This window comes from Watersipora subatra, chromosome 2, assembly GCF_963576615.1.
Source record: "Watersipora subatra chromosome 2, tzWatSuba1.1, whole genome shotgun sequence".
Lineage (NCBI taxonomy): Eukaryota > Metazoa > Bryozoa > Gymnolaemata > Cheilostomatida > Watersiporidae > Watersipora > Watersipora subatra.
This window is the reverse complement of record NC_088709.1, coordinates 73,585,306-73,599,632: the sequence shown is the minus strand read 5'-3', so window position 1 is coordinate 73,599,632 and position 14,327 is coordinate 73,585,306. Positions and strand designations below refer to the sequence as shown.

The window sequence follows — 14,327 nt, the reverse complement described above, 5'->3', positions numbered from 1 at the left end:
ACAAATCCAGTACGAAGGTTGTTTTTCGTAGCTAAAACTTCATCGCTGTAATTGGACAGACGAACGACAGACAGACAAACACTGAGATCTACATATATTTATGGATTAGATATGCATGTATCTATTGCTGGAGATCATTTAAAAAACATCTGTGATCAAACTGATATTTTCTTAAAAGGACAGACTATTTGGGTAACAGCGACGACTGTTCCCTTTCAACCCAAAAGCTGTCTACGGAAAATTTTCCTGGTTCATGTAGCTGACGAAGGATCATTGTAGGTTACATTCCGATATATTGCAAGATTTTTATGTTTTTCAGCCGGATGTTAATAGAAATAAACTGTTGATTTATGATTGCTTAGCTCAATGTTTTAAATGTAAGGGCTTCCTGCAGTATGCTTGTGCAACAAACTGTCTGTTGGCAACGCTTAAATACTCTTCAGTTTAGATCATTGAAGACTGTGTAGATACAGTACTTGTAGATTCACATGATGTCACATTCTGTCAGAGTTGAAATGTAATTATTTTTATACTTTTGAATGCTTAATAACTGAGCATTAGACAGTTTCTATGTAAATCTCCTCTCAAAATGTATTGTCTACTAGATGTGAATGTTTTATTAGGTGGAAGAGCAGGCTTCTACAACAGGCAGCAAATTCTATAAATTAAGCTTGTCATCGATGATAAACAAAAAACTTGTCAAGAAATAAATGTTTGAGTGATTTGAGGTGAACGCTGAAGCATTAGAATTAATGTTAGTAATAAGTTATAGTGTAATTAATTTTTATCTTGTTTCACAAAATGAAGATATTAGGAAATTCTGTTGATGAATTAAAACTGAAATAATATTTACCTCTAAATGCAGGAGAAATGCTTATGGAGGTTTATTATTATTGCTGAAAGACATCTAGAAAATTCCTTATTTTGACTGCACAGATTTTGTAAATTTCATGATACCATGTAGAAATGAAAAGTTTTCTCATTTTGTTGATAATCACCCTTTCTCGTCACATTTACTCTCACAGCGGTGGCTCAGGAGAGATCAAAGAACACAGTGACATTGAGAAGTTTAGGCTAGCCTGTGGGGCTAGCTCAGTGATGGTTGCTAGGGCTGCTGAGTGGAACGTCTCCATCTTCCGAAAAGAGGGAATCCTCAGCAAAGATCAACTCATAAACGAATATATCAAAGTGGTGAGTATAAATAGCAGGCTTTCTGCTTTTAAATATAACAGTTATTATGTATGAGGAATTGTCATTTATTTTGTGTAGCCGGGAAAGATAACTCCTTCATGCATGTTAAGTTTTAGCTGTAGTATAATATGCATGCAACTGTAATTTTGCTACTGGCAGCCATTTTAGTTCCATTATGAGAAATATATCAGATCAACACCTTGCAACAATGTTAATTTTATACTTTTACGTTGTTTTCTTTTATAGATTTCAATTAAAAATATTCTATGTTCTGTAATAACAGATCAAAATATTATTAGGTATTAATTAATACAGTACGCCCCGAGTTACGATGTCCCTGTTATACAATTTTTTGCCTTACATTGTGGAACACGATGTTTTTTGCCATATGACATCAACAAAAATTTATCTCAAAATTAAAATTTGGCAGTTGGTTTGCTGAGTACATTGAAATTACGAAGATGACGATATGTGTCATGATCACAGAAACCATGGTTAAGTCGGTATTGTAAGATTTGGAGTTATCTACACTAGCAGAAGGAGAAAATTCTCAGTTATTTTGCAAAAAAATTTTTGACTCGAGCTTAATTACAGCAGATTTTATGGTCAATAAACTGAATGCATGTTTACCATTAGTGCGAAAAAATAATCCTGAGAAAACTGGTGTTAAAGTTTGAGAAACGAAACCAATGCACAATTTTGTTTACATTTCAAAACGTCATAGCAGCCAATATCAAGAAGTTGTGATATTTATCTAGATTTCTGTATTTGTATCCAAAACATTATGTTAAATTTAAAAATCTAAACAGATTTTAGCTGGTTGTCATAGAGATAGCTGTATATCTATAAGAAAATGTATTACTTAATTTTGCAGATATTAAAAACGGCTTGGCAGTACCGCGATATTGGGCACAACCGTGGTATCATCAACAAAATCTTAAAAAACTAATAACAGTACCATATTGCACACCATCGGTCACTTTATACTTCGATCTTGTAAATTTGAATAATTATTCTTATAATTAAATATCGTAATATTCTTATAAGAATCATTAGGAATATATCATCGTCATTCCCTTTACTTTCACTGCTCTTGACATCAGTTGGAATACCAAAGTACTCATTATATGTGTCCAAAATGTCAGAGTTAACTTTAAAATTGGCAAAAAAAAAACTATTATATTTTTCGGACGCCATTTTTCAGTACTTCCTGTTTAGTAGAGCAACAGTTTTAAGAGTTTTTCCGATTGTTAAAGACTTCTATTGGCTAAACTGACATCAGATTCAGAAAGATTACTCTTTGACTGGTCCAGATGCATGTGTTGCAAAAATCGTTACCAATATTATAAATTCATTTGGTGCAACTTCAAAGTCAGATAACTCAACTTCGTGATTTGCGACTTAACCATGGTTTCTGTGATCGCGACCCAATTATGCTATTCGCCAAAATCCGTCTTACAACACCTAAAAGAGATATGATGCTCGCTCTCTCTCAGCTCAGCGTCATTCGTTATAAGTTTTAGTGAAAACTAAGCCAGAAACAGGTAAGGGATGAAATTTTAGTCGATGGCAAAATTGAAGTTTAGTAAAATGCATAGTAAAACTTAGGTTTAAGTAAGTACACTAAATTCATTTAAGTTAAATTCAACGTTTATGTTACACATCTGTCTCAAAAGTAAGAACTCCCTACGGTACGCACTACACATACTCCATTGTAATGTTACATTTTATTGCAGATCGTAACTATTAAATACGCTAAACACACTAAAGTTACTGTAGGTAACTAACGTTACTAAAATTAATGTACCATTTTGTTACTAACTTCTAATATGTACAGGGCGTATTTAAAATTTTGATGATTTTTCTCAGGGAATGTTTGCATTAGATAATTACTATGGGTTTCTATACTCCTCTATGCAACATTTTAGCCTTATGATGCCAAGACTGGAACGAAATAAAATTATATGGCGAGGATCTACTGTACTAATATTATTGTCTTTGAAAATTATTAGTATCATAATCAATGATATTACGGTGCCTGGCACTTTGGAACACATCCTAGAATGTGTTACGTAATTTATGGCTCACGTCTAGTCTCTCATATATAAAGGGTCTCCGTTCTTTTGATAGTTCACGTTTATAGATTACCTATGTGATTTCAACTCGGAATCTGAATGTGTGCTTCTGAAATGTTGTCTATCAGGAAGATTGTATTAAATAATCACTTTACTTTATTTCGTTCATACGGATGGCCAATATAGTTACTAGTTACTAGTTAGCAAGCTGGTTGATTGTTGCAGGCGATTGACTATGATAACCATTGGACCAACACTAAATACTGCGTACAACAGATACTGGGCTCAGATGTGCAGTCTGATGAGGGGACACAACTCCTTGCATCCAAGTGTCCTGAGGATATTTAGTTAGTAGCCATTTGTGTAGTCAGTTAGCAGTTGGTTTGTAGACTAAGTAGTGTGGCAATAGTGGTCGATAGCGGGTGACATGGGTTCATAGGGAGTCAGTAAGGACTCATTAGCTAGTAACTAACATCAGCTAGTAAACTCTGAAGCCCACTACATGGGATGGTTTTCTGCTGCTAGTGCTGGAAACTGTACTTGGTGAGGAACTAAACAGTGCTTTACCCACTTCCACGTACATTTGAAAACACATGTATTGAGCAGTTGCCCTTGTCTGCTGTAAATTGTGTCACTTTGATTCAATGTAAAATCAAAAGCCATCAATTAATTTTACTAAAGAAACATATCATTAAAACAAGTGCAATATCTGAGACTGTGTCAAAAGATTAACGTACAAAAGCTAATTAAAGGTATATATAAAATATTAAATAAATAATTAGTAAAAGTAGGGTTGTACTGTTATTTTACATATGAATGAAGGCTAAGCAATGCTTAGATTTGTGCTCACTTTCTGTAAACCAAACTAGTTAGTACCTAAACAAACTTAGATTTGATAACTTTTCACTCCTTTTATCATTTTTGGATTTGTTGTGTCTTAGTTTTAATTTTTGTCATCCATTTTACTGACGCTGAGACAACTAAACTGTAATGTTTTTTGAGAAACATTGATTGTCATATGTTGGAAATTATGCGCGTCGAGGAATGAAATATTTGCTCCAAGTGCATTGCATGCTGGATAGTTTGTATGTTGGATAATTTGTATGTTGGATAATTTGTATGTTGAAGCGATCATAATAAGGGTAAGAGCTAAATTGTAATCCACAAAGAGTGCTTGTCTTTAATGAATGAACTGTTGATCACGGCAGCATCTTACCAATGCTGTCGCAGGGAGTTAAATCTTATCAGCAGTATTAAATTAAGGTAATGTTCAATAAAAAAATTTACAGTCAGAAATTGCATGATTTTTTATCTCCAAGCTCTATCGTCTTAGTACAGTTGGTTTGTCTATAGAATATTGACCTTGACATACCTTTAAAACAGTTTTGGCACTAATAGGAAAGCATTTGACTTGACAGCTCAGTCTATAACATGATGGACTACTATAATGATGTGCATGCGAGGCATGAGCTCTATCGACAGACGAGACGAGAGATCGAAGAGCGAGGCTACGATGACATAAAGGGGCTCAAAGTGAAGATTGTCCGAGATGAACAAAGCCGTGTTGTTAGCTACGAGTCGAATCTGCTCTATGATAGGTTTGTCTGTTGCCAGCAGTCTCTAGCATTTTATATATATAAGATACATTGTTAAGTCATTTCTGGTTGATGGAATTCTTGAATGTTGAAATAAGGCTACAATGGGTGGCACAACATGTTTGGGAAATTTTGTAGTTAGCCGCGTTTATAAATGCTGATTGGTGCCAAAAGTTAAATCAGATTTGTCTCCCTTGGTCTACATGTAGCATGGTTCAAGTGCTACTGACTACACACTTGATGGGTAGAAACAAATTTAATCATTGGCTTGTTTTTAGATTTTTATGCAAATAAAAGTGACAAATTCTAGATTTTCTGTTTGCACAATATTTAGGTGTTTGTGTGAAAAGTTAGAAAAGTTAGCAATATTAAACTTTCTAGCTTTTAAAATACTAACAGTAATTTAGAATTATTTTTTAAATAATTTAAACTTATTCTGGAATGAGATTAAGCTCTTTGCCTTATAATTATTTTTTGAGATGCATGTATTGCGTTGTTCGGCTGTCCTCGTTCAGGGTAGACTACAGGTTTAATCGTAAGGTAATCATTAGTTTACCTGCTCGAGTGTTGCAGTAGGTCAGCACCTGGCTTCTATGTAGATAAAGCTGAATAGTATATGTTGGTGACAGACTGCTATGATGTCATTGCTTTGTACAATTGTCAGAGAGCCTGATCTTTAGTTGATGGGCACCTGCAGCGAGTGTCACTGTGGTGTTTTAGGAAAGTGTCAGAGGGCAACCAGACACCTAAAATGTATCTTTATAATTACCTAAGGAGAACTGGAGAGCTCTTTAGTAGTAAACCTTCATTTCATATGGTACGCCCGTATTCTTACTTCACATGGTTGTTCTTGTCCGTCACCTTATATGTAGAGCTCTCATTATTTGCTGCTGGCCTCTAACACCTGTGCTGTTTATTGATCAGGAGACAGAGGAAGGAGGCCGTAGATTCAGGTCTACTATGGAGTATGGAGGCATCAAATACATCTCTAACAGATGGTAGGACCTTGAGCTATGTTATAGTTACATTAATTGTGTATCATGACTTCATAAGGCTTTTATAGACAAAATCTCTTAATATCTTTATTCTGGTTGCGTTATCAAATTATTCACTAACCTTTTAAGGGCCAGAGGCTCTTTCTACGAAAAGTTCATGAACAGGTCATGGACAATACGACAAGTTTCCATGTCCATTCGCTAATAAACATATGACTGGAACACAACTCATGCCTGGTGGGCAGTACAGCTCAGCCAGTTTAATAGACACAATATTAATATATATATATATATTGATATTGTGTTTATTAAACTGGCTATATATATATATTATATATATATGTATATATATATAAATAAATAATAAATATATATTAATATAATATTAACAACACGCATCGTTTAATTTTTTAATTTTATGTCATTTTGGCTCTTTCAGTTCAGTAAAGGTTCATCAGGACTCTATAAACAATGTGATTAATACTCAGTGAACAGCCATAACACGTGATTGAAATGGTTCTCAAATTCGACTCAGTTTTGGAACCGAGTTATCCTACCAGCTTCATTACCAGATATTCCTTCCATGTGTCGATGAGCCGAATATTTGATAAGACATCACTTAATTGCAACTTTAGTGATTGTGTGCATGTATAGGGTGTCTCATCTATCTGTTATACATGTATGTCATGCTTCTCTTGCTACCTTCACGGTTGGTATCTCAATGTTTTGTTGCATCGTTTTGTAGCTGGTTAATATTCACAGTTTGTTTATATATTGATGTATAACATCTGACACAGACACCTGACATGTATTTCAGGTGTCTGACACCTGTCTCAGGTAGGCCTACTTGACATTTGTCAAATGTCCTTAGCATCTGTCCTACGTAGCTGGCACCTATCCCATGTGCCTGACATTTGTCTCAGGTGCCTGACACCTTCCTTTCACTTACCTATTGCACTTTTGGCATCCAATAAGTGTTTGAAGTCTAGTGCAGTGATTTTAAACAAGGTAGTACCCGTCATTTACAGGCACAAAAGAAAAATGTGGGCAGAGCAAGCTGTCAGTCAGATTTATATGCAACTCAATGACATAGGAGACTGGACATCAGAGGGTAAAGATTTGAAGCCCTCAGCAGGTTAGGTAGTCACAAAAGTACAGTATTTGGCATAAGTTGTCTTCTCTTGTCTATACCGAGTGTCTAACTTTTGCTCACCAATATTTTCCTACCGCTCTTGATGAGTACATGGGAAGACGCATAATAATATATGTCATGAGACTGGTTGGAACAGAAAAGTTTTGCCTAGAATCAGGCCCTGGTCGCAAGTTGGGGTGGCAAATATTAGGCAACTAGCTATGAACGCCTAGGGGTTTGGGGGGCGGTGTAAGCCCACCAACGGGGTTCGTGGCAGTGCCCCGAAGCTCTTGACCTTTTAAGCATCAACACCCCTCAAAATATGCATAAATGCAATCAATTGTAAGCATCAAAATGTACATAAATACAGGCAAACTCGAATAACTCAAACTTCATTGGAGCGAGCGAAAGTGTTCGAGTTATCAGAGCGTTCAAGTTATCAGAGCACTGTCATAAGTCCATGTATTTATTAGTAGATACATGTACATATACAAACTATAATATAAATCAAAAGCATAAATGGCTTGTTTCAAATTAAATGCTTCTAATGTAGTTTAAAATTTTTTTATCAGAAAGTATAGAGATTTTTCTATCAATTGAGATTTGTTTGTTGTTTTATGTGATGTTATTGCCAGGACGTTTTCAGATTAAAATTAGTGAAACTTGATCGCTGTTAAAATACTCAGAAGAAAAGACATCTTTTTCTTTTGAGCGTTTTAACCAAGATCAATTTTGCCGAATTTTTCTTTAAGTTTATTCGAAGGTCACCTCACTTCTCCTTGCTTACGGAGGGCTATCCCCAAGCAGAATTTGATTTTTTGCAAACCTTTAGAAAAGTCGTTAAGGAAAATATTTTGCCGATGATGGTAATAACGACGCCTAAGAACTACTAAAAGTTGATGTTTATCTCCATGTCTTGGAATAAAGTGATATTCTAAAGCGATGACAACCGTCTCGGTAGCTGTTGGGCAAAAAACTGTTTGAGTTAATGAAGCTGAGGTCGAGTTATCTAAAGCAATTTATCATCGCGTGGGAACAGACCAAACAAATCCGTTCGCGTTAACCATGTGTTCGAGCTATCCGAGGGCGAGTTATCCGAGTTTGACTGTATATTGTTTATGGTTCATGGTTTAGTAATATAATAATAAAATTTAATAATAAAATTACGATATAAAACTCATGACACTACAGATTTCTGTAAGGGACATTGACAGAACAAGAGCTATTACTTTTTTATTGCAATAGCTTTTGTTCTATTAATGTGTCTATGGCAAAAATCTTTCACAACTGCTTCTGTATCTATTTCAACATCTTTATATATGTGTAATATTAACAGATGATTTACGAGCCTGCCCCATTGTGCTCCTCATTGATGTTTTGATTCGTTTATGTCATGATGAGGAAAATGCAAGTTTGGGAGTCTTCTTCACACCCCCACTATAAGCTATAAAGTTCAGTTTCCAAGTCGTAACAATGTCTCACAAGATCACTCATTTGGCGAGATCATCACGGAGACGATATAGAACGTTAGTAACAAAGTTGTTGGAAATTCCAAGTGAATGAGCTTAGACTGCAATTCTTAGTACTTAGCCGACGAAATCACTAAAAATTTGGGACGACTCAGCCGGCCAGCCGCCCCAGGGAATATGGGCCTTCCCGGAATGAACAATTTTTGAGATTATAAAGTATTTGGTACCCAGACACTGTACATCGTAAAATTTCTTATATCTGTTTTTATTATTTCCAGTACCCTGACAGTCCAGTGTGTTATAAAAGCTCGTCAGGTGTGCATATAGAGCACAGAGAATAGCTCTGTGCACAATTATTCAGAAGTGCTTGTAGGCAGCCGATTGGTGTAGGTATTAGCGTGTTGGTTAACCAAGCTGAATATCACAAATTTGAATCTTTTATGAAACAATCTTTTTCCCCCAACCTCTAACTGTGGCTTTGGACAGACTCATCTCATGTTATAGTAAATACTTGTACCTCGGTAGTCCAGTGTGCCATGTGAGAATTTCCGGTGTAATAAGCATATGTATAATTATTCTCAAATGCGGTGATTTAGCGTGTGCAATCAGGACAAGGATATGCAGTGTATGGTAAGAGTGTTGGATGTGATAACAACTGCTTAGCCTTGTGGTTACGAACACTCGTTAATAGACTAATGATTTGTCACCAGTTCAAATCCAGTACCAAGGGGATTTTTCATTGCTTAAACTTGATTGCTATAGCTGGACAGACGAACGACGGACAGACGAGAACAGACAAACTGAGGTTTTTCTATATACAGTGAAACTCGGTTAACTCGACCTTCACGGGTCCGAGAGAAAGTGTTCAAGTTATCAGAGCATTCAAGTTATGAGAACACTGTCACAAGTGCATGTATTTATCAGTATCTATACAAACTATATATGAATCAAAAGCATTGATTGCTTGTTGCAAGTTAAGGGGCCTCTCATGTAATGTTTTAACATTTTTATTAGAAAGAATAAATATTTTCCTATTACTTGAGATTTGTTTGTTTGTTTTAGGTCATGTGACTGCCAGGACGTTTTCAGATTAAAATAGCTAAAACCTGATCGCAGTTGAAACGCTCAGAAAAAAAGACATATTTCTCTTTTGAGCGTTTTAACAAAAACCAGTTTTGCCGATTTTTCTTTAAGTTTATCTGAAGGTTACATCACTTCTCCTTGCTTACGGAAGGCTATCCCCAAGCGAAATTTGATTTTTTGCAAACCTTTAGAAAAGTCAAATATTTTGCCAATAGTGGTAATAATGATGCCTAAAAACTACTAAAAGTTAATGTTTATCTCTATGGCTTGGAATAAAGTGATATTCTAAAGCGATAACAACCGCCTCGGTAACCGGTGGGCAAAAAACTGTTCGAGTTAACGAAGTTAAGGTCGAGTTATCTAAAGCAATTTATCATTGCGTGGGAACGGACCAAACAAATCCCTTCGAGTTAACCATGTGTTCGAGCTATCCGAGGGCGAGTTATCCGAGTTTCACTGTATATAGAAGATAGATTTTTTTATGAAGTCATGTAACTTATCAGTTTGTTTTCTGTGAGCAGGTGGTGATGCAAGATCCAAAGAGCTCAGGCTTTCTTTCAACAATGAATCGATAGATGTTAAAATTGACCTTGATAGTAACGGCAAGGTCATCAGCTACTCCACCTCTCATATCTTTCATTGGTAAGGACACACTTACGTAATAATTACCGCTTTACTGAAGCGTTACCCGTGTTTGATGTCTCTTTATTCTTAGTAAGGCGGCCAGGTTGGCCACCCGCATATTTACGCTGTAGTATTAGTGTGTGCTTTTTTGCAATTCACTGTCAAGAACATGGACTGAACTTACATAAACAGCGTGGTATTAGCTGGTGCTTAAGTTGAAATCGTTGTTTTTTCTTTCTTGAAAAGATGAACTTGCCCAAAATGTTCTCTAGATTTTATCAGACTTGCCAGTATTTATCTATCATTTGCTCTTTTTGATGTTTGATCTGATGTGATCTGACTGCCTCGATGTTTCACGATTAAAATCGTTACAACTTCGTTGCTGTTAAAACACTCAGATCAACTGAAAGTGTGATTATGATGTCCATAGTTGCAAAGAGACTGACAGAATAGAGACGCCTAATGCTGCAACTTAAAGGAATTAGCCGATATTAGCTATCACTATGATAACAACTAGTGGCATCATTTTGTACGTATTTCTCTTCTGAACATTTTAATCACAATCAAGTTTTGGTTTCACCCTTGATTGGCCTTGAAACATCCTGGCAGTCAAATCACCTCAAACATCAAAAACAATCACAAATGATAGAAAAATAGAGATACTTTCTGATAAAATCTACTAAGATTTTGTGTAAGTTCATCTTCAAAAGTTTGTGTTTATAACAAGTCATTGTATGTTTTACATAGAGTTTTCCATAGAATTTGAAGTTTTATGGATGTTGACTTTCATCTAACACAGCCTCAGAGTTTTTCACAAATTCTTGTTTCTTGGTGTTTGACTTGTACTTAAAAACAAGGTGAAGCTAAGGTGGGGTTATTTGCAAAAGTTTTTTGCGGAGGTTATGCAATAGTGTAAACAGGATATGATGAAGTAGCTGTAAAACCAACATTTTAACATCTTTTATTGTCTGCTCAGACTCTAAAAAGACTAAGCATGATGAAACGATATTTTAATTCTCCAAGCCTCATGTGTCTCCCTACATTTCACATTCTTTGCCTTGATAAAGTGATACTTGCGGAGTTGTCTTCCTTTTTTAATTATGTCTATAATGGATAATATTTGTTAGCTTTATGAAGCAAGTTGATTTGCTTGCCAATGTCTCTAACCATTTTCAGTATGCCTTAAAGCATGACTAATCGACATTGTCTCTATAGCAGTACAAAAATTGCAGTTTCCATAATTTATTCAGGCAAAATATTATACTAATATTATATTAATATAATATTATTATAATATTAATATAATATTATTTTAATATTATATTAATATAATACTAATTGTATATATAATATAATATCATTTTAATGTAATAATATTAACCTGTAGTAAGCCTGGCAATGAGATCTCTTTTATCACCAATCAGGTCGCCTGCTGGTGTTTAAAAGGCTGGTTATCAGGAACCAACTGGTGTTTTAAAACCAAATATTTTTACCAACCTGACTGAAGGGGCGGGGCATATGTGGGTGAAGTCTGGATAAAATTAGGCAAATCGTGAAAGGACAAAGTAAGATGTATTAAAAGGACAAAGTGAGATGTATTAAAAGGACAAAGTAAGATGTATTAAAAGGACAAAGTGAGATGTATTAAAAGGACAAAGTAAGATGTATTAAAAGGACAAAGTGAGATGTATTAAAAGGACAAAGTAAGATGTATTAAAAGGACAAAGTGAGATGTATTAAAAGGACAAAGTGAGATGTATTAAAAGGACAAAGTGAGATGTATTAAAAGGACAAAGTAAGATGTATTAAAAGGACAAAGTAAGATGTATTAAAAGCACAAAGTAAGATGTATTAAAAGGACAAAGTAAGATGTATTAAAAGGACAAAGTAAGATGTATTAAAAGGACAATGTGAGATGTATTAAAAGGACAAAGTGAGATGTATTAAAAGGACAAAGTAAGATGTATTAAAAGGACAAAGTGAGATGTATTAAAAGGACAAAGTAAGATGTATTAAAAGGACAAAGTAAGATGTATTAAAAGGACAAAGTGAGATGTATTAAAAGGACAAAGTGAGATGTATTAAAAGGACAAAGTGAGATGTATTAAAAGGACAAAGTGAGATGTATTAAAAGGACAAAGTGAGATGTATTAAAAGGACAAAGTAAGATGTATTAAAAGGACAAAGTAAGATGTATTAAAAGGACAAAGTGAGATGTATTAAAAGGACAAAGTAAGATGTATTAAAAGGACAAAGTAAGATGTATTAAAAGTACAAAGTAAGATGTATTAAAGGGACAAAGTGAGATGTATTAAAAGGACAAAGTAAGATGTATTAAAAGTACAAAGTGAGATGTATTAAAAGGACAAAGTGAGATGTATTAAAAGGACAAAGTAAGATGTATTAAAAGGACAAAGTGAGATGTATTAAAAGAACAAAGTAAGATGTATTAAAAGGACAAAGTGAGATGTATTAAAAGGACAAAGTGAGATGTATTAAAAGGACAAAGTAAGATGTATTAAAAGGACAAAGTAAGATGTATTAAAAGGACAAAGTAAGATGTATTAAAAGGACAAAGTGAGATGTATTAAAAGGACAAAGTAAGATGTATTAAAAGGACAAAGTAAGATGTATTAAAAGGACAAAGTGAGATGTATTAAAAGGACAAAGTGAGATGTATTAAAAGGACAAAGTGAGATGTATTAAAAGGACAAAGTAAGATGTATTAAAAGGACAAAGTAAGATGTATTAAAAGGACAAAGTGAGATGTATTAAAAGGACAAAGTGAGATGTATTAAAAGGACAAAGTGAGATGTATTAAAAGGACAAAGTAAGATGTATTAAAAGGACAAAGTGAGATGTATTAAAAGTACAAAGTGAGATGTATTAAAAGGACAAAGTAAGATGTATTAAAAGGACAAAGTGAGATGTATTAAAAGGACAAAGTAAGATGTATTAAAAGGACAAAGTGAGATGTATTAAAAGGACAAAGTGAGATGTATTAAAAGGACAAAGTGAGATGTATTAAAAGGACAAAGTGAGATGTATTAAAAGGACAAAGTGAGATGTATTAAAAGGACAAAGTGAGATGTATTGAAAGGACAAAGTAAGATGTATTAAAAGGACAAAGTAAGATGTATTAAAAGGACAAAGTGAGATGTATTAAAAGGACAAAGTGAGATGTATTAAAAGGACAAAGTAAGATGTATTAAAAGGACAAAGTGAGATGTATTAAAAGGACAAAGTAAGATGTATTAAAAGGACAAAGTAAGATGTATTAAAAGGACAAAGTAAGATGTATTAAAAGGACAAAGTGAGATGTATTAAAAGGACAAAGTGAGATGTATTAAAAGGACAAAGTGAGATGTATTAAAAGGACAAAGTAAGATGTATTAAAAGGACAAAGTAAGATGTATTAAAAGGACAAAGTAAGATGTATTAAAAGGACAAAGTGAGATGTATTAAAAGGACAAAGTAAGATGTATTAAAAGGACAAAGTGAGATGTATTAAAAGGACAAAGTGAGATGTATTAAAAGGACAAAGTGAGATGTATTAAAAGGACAAAGTAAGATGTATTAAAAGGACAAAGTGAGATGTATTAAAAGAACAAAGTGAGATGTATTAAAAGGACAAAGTGAGATGTATTAAAAGGACAAAGTAAGATGTATTAAAAGGACAAAGTAAGATGTATTAAAAGGACAAAGTGAGATGTATTAAAAGGACAAAGTGAGATGTATTAAAAGGACAAAGTAAGATGTATTAAAAGGACAAAGTGAGATGTATTAAAAGGACAAAGTAAGATGTATTAAAAGGACAAAGTGAGATGTATTAAAAGGACAAAGTAAGATGTATTAAAAGGACAAAGTAAGATGTATTAAAAGGACAAAGTGAGATGTATTAAAAGGACAAAGTGAGATGTATTAAAAGGACAAAGTGAGATGTATTAAAAGGACAAAGTGAGATGTATTAAAAGGACAAAGTGAGATGTATTAAAAGGACAAAGTGAGATGTATTAAAAGGACAAAGTGAGATGTATTAAAAGGACAAAGTAAGATGTATTAAAAGGACAAAGTGAGATGTATTAAAAGGACAAAGTGAGATGTATTAAAAGGACAAAGGGAGATGTATTAAGAAAGATTTAGTAAAAGTGATAGGCTCACTG

General features: G+C 34.1%; 1 protein-coding gene across 3 annotated transcripts in view; it reads left to right on the top strand.

Moving 5' to 3' along the window:
• LOC137387184 (tRNA-dihydrouridine(20) synthase [NAD(P)+]-like) overlaps positions 1-14,327 on the top strand; it is a 37,064-nt gene that overhangs the window by 16,445 nt on the left and 6,292 nt on the right. For all 3 annotated transcript variants that reach the window (XM_068073510.1, XM_068073509.1, XM_068073511.1), the window contains 7 exons: positions 1,026-1,191; positions 3,492-3,613; positions 4,685-4,864; positions 5,582-5,678; positions 5,786-5,859; positions 6,885-6,991; positions 10,062-10,182. In XM_068073510.1, coding sequence (XP_067929611.1) covers positions 1,026-1,191; positions 3,492-3,613; positions 4,685-4,864; positions 5,582-5,678; positions 5,786-5,859; positions 6,885-6,991; positions 10,062-10,182 — 867 coding nt within the window. The remainder of the gene's footprint in view (positions 1-1,025; positions 1,192-3,491; positions 3,614-4,684; positions 4,865-5,581; positions 5,679-5,785; positions 5,860-6,884; positions 6,992-10,061; positions 10,183-14,327) is intronic.